A 16,195-nucleotide genomic window follows, 5' to 3' on the forward strand; every position below is an offset into this window, starting at 1 on the left:
CTCTATAAATCCTTTAGGTCATCTTTAAGAGGGGAAAATGCCTTAGATTAGAGCAAATTGCAAGAAAGGGTTGAGTCATATTTTACTCAAATTAATAATTGAGTTGTTTGTAAGGATTTGTTATATTTCAAGTTTCTTCCAAGTTCTGTCCCCGTTGCTTAGTGCCCCTGAGGCTACTTAACCAGGAAGCACAAAAACATCACTGTGAAGATGCTGCTACCTCTGTGTACTTCTATAGTCACAGTAAATTGTTAGCATAAGTTAATTTCCTTATTTAATGTCTTTTTTTTTTTTAATTTTATTTTAAAGAGAGGCGTTTAAGAGGTTCTAGTATTCTCCGAGGCTGAAGCCCAGAGCCTGAAGCTTAAGCGCTATTGTAGATCATAGCTTCATCTCCTTCAGGATAGAAGGAGAAGAAAGACTGTTTCCACAATGATAGATCTTTGGTTATGCAGGTAAGTTACTCGGTTGTGCAGTAGAGAAGACAACTGTGGTTTGAGTTTATCTGCTTTGGTGGGAGGAGACATGTTACTTTGCATCTTTCTTTCTCTGCCTTCATGTTTTATGGCATCCTCGAGCTGTAGGAATGGGCTGAAGATTAAATAGTTTTCCATTTCTTTTTTCTCGACAAATGGATAAATGAAATGATTGTTGGTATCTTGAGACTAGACCATTAAACTTGTCTTTGAAATGTACTTATTTAAGGAGCAGTGTGAAATTCTTTGACTTCTCAGTTGTCTTAAGTGTGTATTCATTTGAATCTATTCTCTGTCTTCCTGCATAGCTCTGTCAGTCTTATCAGTCATCTCTTATGTCACTCTTGATAACAAAGAAGAGATCCCTTTATATATAACTGCATGATAGAATTTCCAGACTTCAAAGTGGTGACTGTTAACCTTTTATAATAAATCGAATGGATAGGGTCACAGGTGCTGTTCTGCTACAATAGCGATAATTGTACAATTGAAATAATCTGTCTTTTAAAAGAGTTGTGTAACTAGTTGTGACAGTACACACCTGAAATCCCACCACCAGGAATGCAGGAGGGTTGGTAGAGTTTTAGGGCCAGCCCAGGGCTACATAGTATGTTTCAGGCCATCCATGACTGCACAGCAAGACCATGTCTCAAAAACTACATCTCAAGAGACTTGTATGAGAAGCAAAGCCTGAGCACAGCTTATGCTATAGACTGGCAAGAAAGTCATATTGGTGACACCTTACTCGGTTTTTCTTTTGACTTTGGCCTTTGTACCTGAAAATAGAAGGTTATTGTGACCAGTTTTCTACAAGTCGTTCTCTTAATAAAACTAATACGATGATGATAATATTGGTGTTACTTAGCGGGGTGTGGTGGTGCACACCTTTAATCCCAGCACTCAGAAGGCAGAGGCTGGTGGGTCTCTGTGAGCTGGAGGCCAGCCTGGTCTACATAGTGAGTTCCAGGACAGCCAGAGCTATATAGCGAGACCCTGTCTCAAGAAAAACAAGGTAATAAAAATAAAATAATATTGGTGTTAATTGCCAACTCCTCAATTCCTAAAGTAAACTAGGACACTTTTGGTGAGTAGAGCAGGAGCCAAAGATTACAGGTATTAGAAATAGTTTTTGAGTAAAAGTGGAGCTGCATCGTGAGCTGTTTCTAGTGGGTGGGCCTTTCTTGTCTAATCTGTCCTGTTTCTTTGGTTCTGATTCATTTATGTGGGTGTAGTCATGGGGACTAGAGGTTTATGATCAGGAAGAGCTAACACTGTCTCAATTTTATAGTTTTTATGAAAGTACATTCAAGTTTAGGGGAAGGTGGTTCAGTGGAACTCTGATAAGAGTTAGGATGTGTGGATTTAGGGGAGATTTGGAACTCAGCGTGGACAGGCTGAAAAAGTTTGGTTGATTGTTCCTTTTCATTCTCTTCAGTAGTGTGAGAACTTAGGAGGATGGGGACTAGAGGACAAAGTGTGCTTAATTCTAGTGAGGGTCATATCCCCTCTCTGTTTTCCAGAAAGTGCTGCTGCTTATTAGTTGGTGGGTAACATAGAGCAGTTTAGTCTCATTACTAGGTTGGGTTTTTCCCACATGAGAATGTGAACTCAGGTTTCCCTTATTTCTGTAACAATAATAATTCAGTTTCTATTAGCAAATGGGCATGGCTAAGGCTTTCACCAGGTCTCTTAGTTTATTAGTAAGGGTGTTCCTGAGCTGATTGGCAAATGGGTTCACTTCTATTCCCATAGCAACTTCATAGTTGGCAAGAATAGAATTATATGCCCAAACCTTTTCATTGGATTTTTTAGTGACTTTGTATTTAGCTAAAATAAGGAAAATAACAGCTTTTAGTCTGTACTACTTTGCTAAATAAATCAGCTTGTCACAACAATATTGAAATTTGGTTAGAATAATGTAGACATACTTCATTCAAAGTCCCTTATTGAATGGCTTTTATATTCAGTTTATCAGATAATTGCAAAATGTATGTATACTTCATGTATGCTTAAGCAAAAATAGGAAAGAGGAAGAAAAATATAACAGATTTGTTTTACTTGGCCTTCATAATTTGATTAGGTTTTTACTTTAAGTGTATAAGATAATTGTACAATCTGTTGTTGGATGCTTCTTTAGCCAAAGTGATCATGGCCTTATTTATAATGTTTTGTTTTAATCATTAGAATCTAGTAAAATATTAAAGAGAATTATGTATCTAATTTGGTTTGCAACCTGATGATTGAATTATGTTGTTAGGCTACTTCCTGAGTGCAGTGATCTCGGTGTTTCTCATACTCCGGAATGTATGAATTGGTTGGATAGGGCCTCATATTCTGCAGTTCTTTCTTTTTTCTTACCATTTTCCCTTCGGTTCTAAGTATCAAATGCAAGTCTGGGTTTCTAGCGAGCTTCAGGACATGCTTCTAATGTGAACTTTCAAGACTGTGTGAATTACAACAGTTTGAAATGCCAGAAAATACTCCCTGTAAGATGAGCTCTTCTCATTGGCCTCCAAAGATGTTTTGTTTATTTATTCTAGCATTTTACAGTTTATTAGTCCTCTCCTAAGACAGCTGCTTGGTGATTGCAGCCCAGTAGTTGGGCTTAATTGTTATCGGTGGCTAGAACGAAAACCTTTTTTAGAGAACAAAAGACACAGAAAGAGACTTAATCGCTGTTTTAGTTTTATAACTGGAATCATGAAGAAAAATACAGGCTTTCATAAGTGCTATTTGATAGTGTTTTTTATTTGTATTTGTGTGCATACACACATTTTTATATATTCACTCATATATACATATACTTTTAAAGTAATTCTCACTATTAATGACAGATGTCTGATTCAGTAGTCTCTTTTGTGAAATTGAATTACTGAATCACAGAGAAAGGTTTTGTGCCTTGTTCAGATTGGTGTGGAAAGAAAAGAATGATTAAGGAAGCCAGTTAACTGAAATCACTTCAGAGGTTTATAAGCTTTAATGAGCATTGCTTATTAAAAATAAAGCTTAATGAATTTCTCATATTTTTCAATCACAAATCATGAAGATAATTAAATTTGCATTGTATTTTATAGTTTGTTAACTTATTTTTATTAACTTATTTTTAGTTTTATATTTGCATTTACATAGGTATTTAGTATATAACCTTCAATTTTGAGAGCTCCAGGCTTTGGTACATTAAAGAAATAAATTGCTTTTAAAAATTTTCAGTTTGTGTTCATTTAACACATTGAAGTTTAACTTACATTTATTGTAATTGGAAGTGAGAACTGATGAGTATTTATTACCTATAAGTAAAGCAGAAAAATAAACAATAGTCAGACCGCTACTGTGAGTCTTTAGATAGTAAAGTTCATGGGAGACGCTGTCTCTGCTCTGATGGTGTGTCCATACTTACTGTTATTCTCTAGAACAAGTAGTTGTGCTTTCAAGATTTTAAAGCGTGCCCTGCTTGGAACAAAGCTAAATCCAGCCAACTTAACATATTTCACAGGGTACTTTCCTTCCTGTACTCATTGTCAGCAGCCAGAACAGGGCAGCAGTTTTGTAGAGTGTTCCTTGTGTGACAAGTTGCTGTGGTCTTCTGTAGTTCCAGTAGTAGGTAATGCAGTTGAGGCCTAGAAGGGAATGTGCTTCTTTGCATGGGGAGGAGATGAAATGGTGTTAGAAGGGTTCTGTGTGAGGGAGGCCATGGGCAAGTGACAAAGGCAGGAGGCGAGCATGGTGAACTTGCATTATAGCTGTTATTGATCCTTTCTTTATCCACTCTGTACCCCACTTGAATTGAGCAGCAAGTGAAGTGATAAAATACCTAAGAAAAGTAGCAGAGGGGGGAAAGGGGGATGAGACTTGGAATATTAATAGTGCCTTTGTTCTGGATAACATGGAAGACCTGGAAAATATCATTAGCTTTTCAGAGTTTACCCAGGTAAATCAATGAGGACATTTTCCAGTAGGCTTCCTAATTCTCTTAGAAAGTTCAAGCATCCTTACCAGAAAACTCACTTATCTCCCAAGCAGTAAGTTAAAGCTAGCCTGCACTGCATAAAGAACTTAAAAGAAGGAAAGTGTGTGGGCGTGTGTGTGTGTGTGTGTGTGTGTGTGTGTGTGTGTGTGTGTGTGTGTAAGTACACACACATGTGATATATGTGAAATGATATCCTTACTTCTGAAGTGACTATTTCCCGTTGAGGATAGCTCTTGCTTTCTGCCCTCCTCAGAATACCTTGACGTAGTATGTGCCTTTCTCTAGAGACTAAAGCTTTGATTGACTGTTGTTAGCCAGTGCAAGCTAGTGTTGGGACTTCTGGCCACTGCTTAGTTACAGAGATTTCATAGCAATATGCCAAGTAGCTTGTTATCAAGGGACTTAACCTGAGACCATTTTTGTAAAAACCTCAGACCGATTAGAATGTGTTCTATAAGATAACTAGCTGATCTATAACTTCAAGAGTGTTACTTTATTAACCAAAATGGAATCTTATGTTTAGGTTCATCATTTCTGGTTACCTTGTGCCCTTCTGAGAGGCAGAGAGACCTTGAACATGGTCTCTAGAGTTCTGTATGAACTGGCTATATGACCGTCAATAGATTGTTGAGGCTGTTTGTGCCTCAAGTCTCCTCAGTTGTAAAGTAGGTACAATAGCTATTCCTGTGTGAGTTGTGAGACTTCAGGGAGAAGGTATGTTAAACATAAACATGGAGTCCTAGAATATATTAAATGGTACGTAATTGTTACCTGTTACTAATGTCATTATTGGAAATTTTAATAAAGTAACCTTTGTCCCATTATTAATAATGGCTATACTTGGATAAAAAGTTATAACTTTATACTTTTGTTTTAGATATATTAACTATTACCTCTTTCTCATTATTTTGTTTACATTTTTGAAGGTTTCCCAATGAGTGGATCATGATGACCGTATGGTAGGGACTTGCCATAGTATGGCTGCTTCCCGATCTACTCGTGTTACAAGATCAACAGTGGGGTTAAACGGCTTGGATGAATCTTTTTGTGGTAGAACGTTAAGGAACCGTAGCATTGCTCACCCAGAAGAGATCTCTGCTCATTCTCAAGTACGGTCAAGATCACCAAAGAAGAGACCAGAGCCTGTGCCAGTTCAGAAAGGAAATAATAACGGAAGAACCTCTGACGTAAAGCAGCAGAGTGCTCGAGAAGCATGGGTAAGCCCTAGGAAAAGAAGACTTTCCTCTTCAGAGAAGGATGACCTAGAAAGGCAGGCCCTAGAGAGCTGTGAAAGAAGGCAGACAGAGCCGGCACCGCCAGTCCTGAAGAATAGTAAACGCTGTCTTAGAGCTGAAGCCACAAACAGTTCAGAAGAAGATTCGCCTATAAAACCAGACAAGGAGTCAGTAGAACAGAGGAGGACAGTAGTGGACCATGATGCTGAGTTTCAAGGGACTAAACGAGCTTGTCGATGTCTTATATTGGATGATTGTGAGAAAAGGGAAATTAAAAAGGTGAATGTCAGTGAGGAAGGGCCACTTAATGCTGCCGTAGTAGAAGAAATCGCAGGCTACTTGACTGTCAATGGTGTTGATGACAGTGACTCAGCTGTTGTAAACTGTGATGACTGTCAGCCTGACGGGAACACTAAACAAAATAGCACTGGTTCCTATGTGTTGCAGGAAAAATCAGTAGCTGGAAATGGGGATCCAGAAACCCAGACTCCAATGTTCTTTGGTAGTAGGAAGGAGGACAGTTGTATAGACCATCTCGTGCCTTGCACAAGGTCAGAAGTGCAGGTCAAGTTGGAGGACCACAAACTAGTAACGGCCTGTCTCCCCGTGGAACGTCGTAATCAGCTGACTGCCGAGCCAGCATCAGGCCCTGTTTCTGAAATTCAGTCATCTTTAAGAGATTCTGAGGAGGAAGTAGATGTGGTGGGAGATAGCAGTGTCTCAAAAGAACAGTGTGATGAGAACAGCAGTGACCCTCTGGACACAGATACTGAAAACATGCCAGTCTCTGCAGAGCCGGAGCTGTCCTCTGTGCTAGACTGTGCTTCAGCTCAGATGACGTCTTTATCTGAACCTCAAGAACACCGATATACCCTGAGAACTTCACCTCGAAGGGCCGCTCCGACCAGAGGTAGTCCCACTAAAAACACCTCTCCTTACCGAGAAAATGGACAGTTTGAGGAGAATAATCTCAGTCCCAATGAAACAAATACAACTGTTAGTGATAATGTAAGTGAGTCTCCCACAAATCCTGTTGAAATTTCTCAAAATGAAAAGGTTCTGTGTTGTGACTCTCAAAACTACGCAAGTGAAGGACTAAGTCAGTCACCCTCAGAGGCCAGAATGAATATTGGACATTTGCCATCTGCCAAAGAGAGTGCCAGTCAGCACACTGCAGAAGAGGAGGAGGATGACCCTGATGTTTATTACTTTGAATCAGATCATGTGGCACTGAAACACAACAAAGAGTATGTGTAAATATGGTAACCATGAGTTCTGCTTGTTTATCACTTCCCAGGTTTCAGTATTTATTCCTCATGTTTTTGTTGCAGATGAAATTAACACTTAAGCATGAGTTTAGATTTAACTTACATTTTTTAACGCAAAAAACTCAGATGCGACATTGAACTTCATTACTCGTCTCTGTAGTAGTGCAAATTTTCTAGTCAGAGCTCCCGTGTGTCTAAATGAGAAAGGGCAGGTGAAACCCCGGGAGTGTTGCAGGAAGATGAGTGGAAACAAGAGTGGTAGTGTTTTTTTTGCTGCTGAGTTAGCACAGTCCACTTTGGCTCATACTTGTAGAGATTTATAGCATCTGCCTTTAAATACGGTTGAAGTAAGTCATGAATATGTAGCTATCATCTGGGAACTGGATATCTGGCAAACTAGAAATGATTTACATTTAAACCCCATTAAATTTCTGACTTCAGACCGTGCTTGAGCCATCACCCCTGCAGCTCAGAGACATAGACAGTGCTGTTGACACTGCCATGGAGGCCTTTGAAACAGCCCGAGCTGCAGTGGCTCTAACTTTGCAAGCCTTTGTTGCAAAGGTGCTTTTGCAAATAATTCTGTGTCCAAAATTTTCATCATTTTGCCCACTTGACGTATTCTGGAAAATACTATAAATGACTCAGTTAACTGTCTCAATAACCCTGGAAAACTATGCAAGTACTCACAGAACTACTTGAATGGGTAATAGTGACCAATGTGTAGGTTAACTCCTCTCATAGGTCAGCTTTTGAGCTGTTGCCACAAAGCCAGATTATGTTGGTTATACAAAAATAATTGGATTTGAAGAAAATTTCTACTGCTTTTGTTGTGACAGATGCTTGATCAAGTATCATATCGGGGCTGTGGGACAGATCTTTTTTTGCCATGCTTAGTAGGATGTTTGTTCAGGACGTTACATCCGATACTATTGTGGACTTTTAGCTTAGGTCTCTTCTGGAAAAAAAGTTTTTTTTTGGTTTTGTTTGTTTTTTCAAGATAGGGTTTCACTGTATGGCCCTGGCTGTCCTGGAACACGCTCTGTAGACCAGGCCGGCCTCAAACTCAGATCTGCTTGTCTCTGCCTCCCAGGTGCTGGGATTAAAGGCTTATGACACTGCTGCCCAGCTTCCTCTGTTCTTCTAAAATGTATTTTAAAACCTGATTTAAGAAAGAATTTTTCCTTGAATGTTTGATAAATTATTGTAGAAGATTCCAAGTCTAATAATACTACAGATCGGTTTGAGGCAGAAAAACATAATAATTTCCTAAGTGAAAAAACTCAGAAATAAGATAACTGGTACGTGGTGGCACACCCACACACAGTCCTAGCATGAGAGACCAAGGCAGGACAGTAGCATGGGTGCTGTAAGGGGACCCTGTCTCAAAAAACCAAACAAACCAAAACAGATCAACAAATGTTTTCCATTCATACATAATTTTCAAAGGGGGGGACTCTGCTTGCAGGTGCAAAGAAATATGTTTTTAGAGAAACACACCTCAAAAAGTGTGATGTCTTGCTTCATTTTCTTATTTTTGAAATGGAGGCTTTCTATGTCATCTAGGTTAGTGTTGAGTTGTGACTCAAGTGATTGTCCTGGTTTAGCTTCCTCAGAATGTGGGACTTCGAGCTTATGTCGCCATGGCCAGCTCCGGCTTAAATGAATTTGAATTTCTCTGGAACTTGTTTCTTCTGAACCGAGAGCCTGGCAAGTGTAAGGCACACGCTCTGCCACTGAGCTACACTTTCCCTTCCAGGAAATATTTCAGTAGTTCTTTCCCTTGATTTTTATTGTCTTTGTTACAGGATATTCTTACTGATTCTGGAAAATAGTAATTCAGTCTTGTTATTTTTAAAAGTGAGATTGAATGGTGATTAAGGACAGTACTTCCATAAAATAATTATCCAGAGGTGAGATTCCAGGTCCATCAGCATGGGGCGTGGAATCCTTTGGAGTCGGCCGCTGTTTACTGTGAGGACAGTGCTCAATGCTGATGGGTCATCAAGTGACTGGGGTGAAAGAAGCCCCTTATTTTGCTCCCATATCTTTTGCTTCATCCCAGATCTTTGAAGATGACACTATTTTAGGTTTACTTTCTCTGGTTTCTGCTTGCATTGCTAGGGGTTAGAACCAAGGGCCTGCACATTGGGCAGGTATTTACCACTGCTCTTCCAAAATGGAAGAGATGACCGTGATGAGCATCTTGGCTTAAAGTAATTCCAAGAAAATGGTATTTAATCATGTTGCATGTAAATTCTTTAATAAAGTCCCTTTTTTTGCTCCATGTTTCTATTCCCATGTTTTCATCCAGATGTCAGAGATGATTGTCTTTTAAAAAACAAAACTAAAAAACAAACCAAGTGATTGTTTAAAAACAGCGTGGTTACGGCTGTCTAGTGCTGTCAGGTGTTAGGAATTTGAAATACTTTGAAAGTGGTATTGTTGGATCGTTATTTATCCTCTTGTACACAGACAGTACCCTTCATGCTAGAAAAGATCTCTAGCTCATTGCCTGTGAAACTGGGAATTTAGCCTTGCCTACAGTATTCATTAGTACTCTGCCAGAAGGGATCAAGTCATACTTCCTGATGCCAGTTAAGCAGGTTATTAAAGCCGTGCACCATGGTGCACACATACATGTAGACAGGCCCCATCTCAAACAAAATGTATATTAATAGAAAATTCCATGGTTGCCATGGGGTTCTCTTTAGAGTTAGGGGACTCTGATTCTGTTACAGTGAAAACTTCCCTCTAAGCTAACAGTAATGATGTAATTGGCAGCCTTCGCCTTGTCCTTTGAATTTTTCCATCTGTTTGAAAGACTATCACTTACAAGGCTCTCATCATTTTGTAAATTTTTGAAAAGATGCTTTACAGTCTTAGCTTTAGACCTGTCCTGACAAGTTAGGCAACAGCACAGGGAAGTGAGTCTGAGTGTTTGGATGACTTAGTTGTGACTCACGGTGTACTTTTGCTGATTTTTCCCCTAAATAGAGAACTCTTCTTGCTAACTGAGTAAGAGGCTAGAAAGTGTGTTCTTCTGGTGAGGTTCTTGCTCACGGTTATCGTAGCAGATGCTCTCAGAGGTTTGGCAAAGAGGGCCCAAGGCCACACTTTCCCTGAAAGGTTACTGACTCTCTTAAAGGGAGATAACACCTAATGATCCCTTAGTAGCCTGGCTGACTAAGACCACCTGGAGGTTCTGGCTTTCAGAATCAGATAAGGATTTGAAGGCCTTGGGATTTATATTTAGCATTTCTTTTCCAATTTAGAAGGTAGTCACTAGAAATGAAACTTTGTGATGCATGTCAAAGACAGTTATTAAGTAGGTGTATTACACAGACAGTACAGTAGAGTCTCCCCCCAGGGTCAGGTTAGCTCAGTGGTAGCATACTTAGCAAGTGTGTATGAGGCCCTGCGTTTCATTCCTAGCACTGTACTGCAGACACAAAAAAGCATCGTGAGTTAATAGCCTTTAAAAAAAAAATGGCTGTTTTGTTTCTGGACTTTTTTTGGTTGGGTTTTTTTTTTTTTTTTTTTTTTGGTTTTTTGAGACAGGGTTTCTCTGTGTAGTTTTGCGCCTTTCCTGGATCTCGCTCTGTAGACCAGGCTGACCTTGAACTCACAGAGATCCACCTGGCTCTGCTTCCCGAATGCTGGGATTAAAGGCGTGTGCCACCACTGCCCAGCTTGTTTCTGGACTTTTTTTGAGACAAGGGTCTCTTGTAGCTCAGGCTTGCTTCAAGCTTGTGATGTTGCTGAAGGTAACCTTGAACTTGTGACCCTCCTCCCTTTTCCTCTGTTGCTGGGATTACAAGAGTGCCATGCCTAGTTACCTCATAGAGTGAAGATTTACTCTGTGGACTTAGGGGAGTTTTTAGATTGAGAATCTTATAGAGCAGATCTTTGGTATTTATTTTTTTTTTAAATCTGACTAATTATAATGACATGATTTTTGTTTGTCAGAATCAGCATTTTAGGTAAGTAAACCCTGTTTAATATGTTAGCTGCTTTCCTGTTCTTTAATGGTGTGTTTGTGAAGAACAAGTGCTTCTTAGAGAGGATTTGGTTAATTTGAAGAGACCCTGGGGGTTTAGAATGCAGTGGTCTATGAAAGACAGAGGCCACTAGGGAAGAGGGGCTTGGTACTCCTTGACAGTTCATAGAAAGAGCTGTAGAATACCAGGCATTGGGTGTGTGGGTGGATTAATGGGAGGAGTAAAAGCTGCCTGAAGTATATAGAACATTTGTTGTTGTTGGGGAATAAGTCATTGACTAATCAAAACATGTCATGAATTGTTGTTGATTTGAAAAAGATTTTATTGTGTGTATGGTTGGTTTTCCTGTATGTGTATCTGTGCACCACATGGGTGTGCCCGGTACCTGTGGAGGCCAAGAGAGGAACCTGAGTCCCTCTGTACTGGAGTTCCAGGTGGTTGTGAGCTACCACGTGGGTGCTGGGAACCCTGCATCCTGGAGTACAGAGTACCCTGGAAGAAGCAATTGGTGTTCCTAACTCCTGAGCCATCTCCAGCCCCATTACCAAACATTTTTAATTTTTAAGGAGTAAGGTGATTTTAAAGGATCCTCTGCTCTAATCTTAAGGATGCTGACACATGGATATAGTCTTAACATTGTTGGTTTAGGGTCATCACTGGCAGAGGTGGTGGAATGACCCTGGTGTCCTCACTGTCATAATAGGTCTACCTTTCCTGACCTTTGTAGTCCAAGAGTTTCACTTCTTCCTGTGTTCTTTTGGCAGCTCTGTGGCTTAGTATTTCATTTCATTTTTGTTGACTTTCCCTTCTAATTGACTGCTTTTAGCCTTCTTTGATCTTAGAGATCAGATTGTCTTGTTTGGTTCACTGAGGAGTTTCTTTTTGAAGGAATACACAGCACATGGATGTTTGGTTAGTATATGTTCTTATTTGCTTTTTTCTCAATAGAGAAGTTAAAGTTCCTTTTTTATACATGGTAATGAATGTTTTCATTTGGTGATAAAATATTCCTGAAACTATATTATTTATCTGCTATTTTTGAGACTAACCTTTAGTTGCAGAAGCTATATTTCACAATTTTTATAGTAGTATGTGGGAAAAATGAACTTTTCTGTACTAGTCATGTTCAGTAGTTTGGGATGCCACATGTATTTTAAAAGCAGTGGGAAGGAGTCATATCATACTACAGGGCCCACATGGGAGGTTTATTGAGGGGACGGGGAGAAGGGGCAGAGACCGGTCTCTGGGAAAGGAAGAGAAAGAGAAAGATACGGGAGGTGGGCAAGGCCCGTCTTTATAAGGGAATGTGGCGAGTGCGCACAAGGACTGCACTTGCCAGTACAGATGCCCAAATGCTAACACCGAATGTGTAAGAAAGTTTAACTTTTACTTTACCCATATGTGTAGGTATCTTTTACCTGCACTGACCAGTTCTCTGACTCTGTTGAGTAATGTGCAATTCATTGACATTTTCTGACAGTAATTGGCATTACTTAGATAATTGTAAATTAAGGTCTCAATTTCTACTGGGGCAGTGGTGACTCATGCCTTTAATTGCAACACTTGGGAGACATAGGCAGGTGGATCTTAGTGAGTTCAAGGCCAGCCAGGTCTTCAAAGCGAGTTCCAGGACAGCCAGGACTGTTACACAGAGAAACCCTGTCTCAAAATACCAAAACAAACAAACAAACAAACAAACAAAAAAAACCCACAAAACTTCATTTCTCAAAACTTGCTCACTTTGTCCGCAGTTACAAAGAGGTCCTTAAGTTATCTGTAATTTCTCATGTGATAAATTATAACTTCTTATTGCCCCTCTCACAGTGTTAGAAGTTCACAGACCCAAGGGAAAAAAATTGATTAACTACAGAAAATACTTGAAAGGATCCAAATGAGTGGCCACATATAGAGATACATATGGCAGGGTTGGGGACCGGCTAAGGCACTGGCGCTTGGGTGTAACACCATTACAGTCGTAGATTGTTTCTTCAAGCCCTGGCATAAAGCAATCTCAGCTCTGCATGGTTGGGTCGTGTGTAGTTCTAGCTCTGTGAACACTTGGTTGTTTTGTGTGTAGCTCCATGGTAGTTCTTTGCCTGCTCTGTAGAGTCTCATGTTAGGTTTGTGTAGCCTTTTGTGTTCAGCTAGAGCTCCATGTAGATTTGGGGCCTTTTTCTATTGTTTCTTCCTCTTTGGTGTTTTGTCCTCCGTATTGTAAACCCTCAGCTTCCTGAGCCTGTTTAGAAGGACGCCTCCTTGTCCCATATACTAGCAGTTCTTGTGGTAGGAGAAAGGTAACCATGGCACTGTCCTCATTGCTTTGTCCTCTCACATGTCACAGTTGTGCATGTCTGTGACCTAGGATGTGAAGAAAAATTACTTCTTTATTTTCTCCATCAGGACAGTCACTCAGTGTCATTCTGCCATAACCATGAGTAGATGCATCTGGCTTTGTGAAGATCTTTTTCTGTGAGTTTGCATGTGTTTATGTTCACAGGTGGTTGTCAGATTGTGCTTACAACAATTGTAAGATTGTGGGTGCTGGCAACTGAATCCATGTCCTCTGTAAGAGCAGTGAGTGCTCATAACTGCTGAGCTACCTTGTGGAAACCCACAGAGGTTTCCTAGTGAGATCTGAGCTTGCTTTACCCAGCAGGGCTGCACAGGGGAATGATTGGACCTCAGGCATGGCTACCAGGTGTTTAGAAGGGTCTGCACTTGGCTGTGCAGTGTGCTTTGATCTAGCAAGGGGGAGGTCTTTTGTCCCGCCCCTTGGCATTGTTATAAAAAGCCCTTTTGAAGAGACAGAAAGGGCCGTTAGATTTTGAACCAGGTCCTCCTGAAGCTATCCTGTGCTTGTCTGTCTCCTCTCTGCTATCTTTCTATCTAAAATTTTTTTTATTTTTTAAGTTTATTTAATTTTGTTTTCTGTGCATTGGAGTGAAGGTGTCAGATCCCCTGGAACTAGAGTTACAGACAGTTGTGAGCTGCCATGTGGGTGCTGGGAATTGAACCCAGGTCCTCTGAAAGAGCAGTCAGTGCTCTTAACCATTAAGCCATCTCTCCAGCCCCTCTAAAAGTCTCTTATTCCTCTCTCCTCCTCATAGGAACCCTTTAAAAGGTGGGAGCTGGCCTCCCACACTCTCTCTCCAGCCCTTCATTTGACTTAATTTTATTTTAGATATTTATTTTGTATATGAATGTTTTACCTGGTGTTTGTTTGTGCATTAGAAAGTGTCAGATCCCCTGGAATGGATGTTTATGAGCCATGTTGTGGGTTCTCTGTAAGAGCATCAAGTGCTCTTAGCCATTGAGCTAGCTCTCCAGCCTCATGTTATATTATGATCTTTTCCTTTAGTTCATTCTTTTTCTTTTTCCTTTCCTCACAGAAATCTACCTGTCTCTGCAGGGAATAAAGGCATGTGCTGCCATGCCCAGCTTGACTTCATTTTAATGTATGCTGGGAGTATTTCTTTCATGAAACATCTCCCGCCTGCTGGTTGACTATTTGGAAGTAGTAATTATCACTATTTCAGATACTGAGGGTTGAACTCAGGGCTCTACTGTTGAACTTTACCTCCAGCTCTGGAAGTTATTATTTTTTTTTATTGACATCTATGACAGTGAGGATTGGCTTTTGTTTGTAGCCTAAAAATTTTTATAAGTAGATTTTAAATAAAGAAGCTGAATTGAAAAATTGAATAATAGGAATTTTAATTGAAGAATGGTGCTATTATTTGAAAAATGTTATGTTGGTTAGCTATTGCTGCTGTTAGAGCAGAAGTTAGAATTAGATCATCGGTTGAGATAAAGTTCATGAGGAAAAGCCAGAGAAAGAGCATGAAAGACAAACTGTGTACTAGGTTGAAGAGATAGTTCTGAGAGATTAAGTGGTGTAACACATCTGGAGTTTCTGTGCTTTTTCTTAGTCCTTGGGACTTTGGCTGCACCAGGTCTGCTATGTACTGTTTAGAAAGGCTTTGGAATGTGTTGCTTTGTTTCAGGACCAGTTTGCCTCAGTTTCTGACAAGTGGCCTTTAAATACTTATTTGACTTGTTATGTACTTTGCCCACATGTATATCTTTGAGTCACGTGTGTCCAGTGCCGTTGTAGAATTAGTAAGAGGGCACTAGATCCCCCAGAAACCAGAGTTATGGACAGTGATGAGCCAGCATGTGGATGCTGGGAACCAAACAGGTCCTCTGAAAGAGCAACCTGTGCCCTTAACCACAGACCCATTTCTCCGGCTTTCTTTTTAATTAAAATCAACTGGAGCAGGATGTAGTGGCACATGCCTTTAATCCCAGCACTTGGGAGGTAGAGACAAGCAAATCTTTTGAGTTTGAAGCCAGCCTACAAGGTCCAGGATAGCCAGAGCTACAGAGTGAGACCTTGTGTTGGAAAATAAGATTTAAAAAAAAAGTTAACATTTGTTTTGCAGAAATTTGTTTTCTTTAATACTATATTTTTCTACTGTTTAAGTTGGAATTTTTTGATTCACCTTTTATTTTGCTGCTATTTACATTTCCTACAGTATTGTTCCTCTTTATTTTTGTAGTGTACTACCAGATTCTTAAAATAATTCTTAAAAGTTTTATGATCATAGTTTATTGGTAATGAGGGCATGAAGTGAGAGTCAAACTGATTATAGCCAAGAGGAAGTGTCTTTCTAATGTGAGAAATCCACAGAATCTATTTAATGAGCAAAGGAATTGATTTGGGGGTTAACTCACAAACATTAGAGATTTGTCATAGGGTCCGGGAAAGCTGAGCTGTGTCCCCCGCTGATTTGCGTGGTCCAAGATCTCAGCATCCAATACCACGAGGAGGCAAAGAGAGACCTGCATATGTGCTTTCCAGGCCACACCCTACTTCAAGGTTATAGGCAGGTATAACAGTTACCTGTGACCTCACTGGGGTCTGTGCTCCACGGTCATAGCAAGAATAGCCACATCTTTTTGATTAACATGATTATGTATTTTATAGATCTAGTGCAGTGTTCCAAACATGCACACATCATATGAGTCTGATTAGGACAATTGTTACATCATCACCTCAGGCATGTCCTCTCTTTGTGTTGGGGACATTGTGTCTCTTGTTTTGAAGTACAGGATGTTCTTGGTCAAGTACAGTTAACTCTGCTGCTCTGTAGAGCACAAGTAGTTATCTCCCCTGTGTTCATTAATCATCTTCCTCACATCCATGTCCCCAGCCTCCTAAAGTAACTGAGTAAAACGCTAGAACAGG

The 16,195-nt window shown here is 40.0% G+C and overlaps 1 protein-coding gene across 6 annotated transcripts in view; it reads left to right on the forward strand.

Annotated features, from left to right (window-relative positions):
- Positions 1 to 16,195, forward strand: part of Zzz3 (zinc finger ZZ-type containing 3) — a 71,154-nt gene that overhangs the window by 29,938 nt on the left and 25,021 nt on the right. For 5 of the 6 annotated variants that reach the window (XM_028879161.2, XM_037207237.1, XM_028879163.2 and 2 more), the window contains 2 exons: positions 310 to 455; positions 5,370 to 6,925. In XM_028879161.2, coding sequence (XP_028734994.1) covers positions 5,400 to 6,925 — 1,526 coding nt within the window. In that variant the 5' untranslated portion in view covers positions 310 to 455; positions 5,370 to 5,399. The remainder of the gene's footprint in view (positions 1 to 309; positions 456 to 5,369; positions 6,926 to 16,195) is intronic. The other variant, XM_037207238.1, reaches the window with a different exon arrangement.

This window comes from Peromyscus leucopus, chromosome 6 (genome assembly GCF_004664715.2).
Source record: "Peromyscus leucopus breed LL Stock chromosome 6, UCI_PerLeu_2.1, whole genome shotgun sequence".
Classification (NCBI taxonomy): Eukaryota; Metazoa; Chordata; class Mammalia; order Rodentia; family Cricetidae; genus Peromyscus; species Peromyscus leucopus.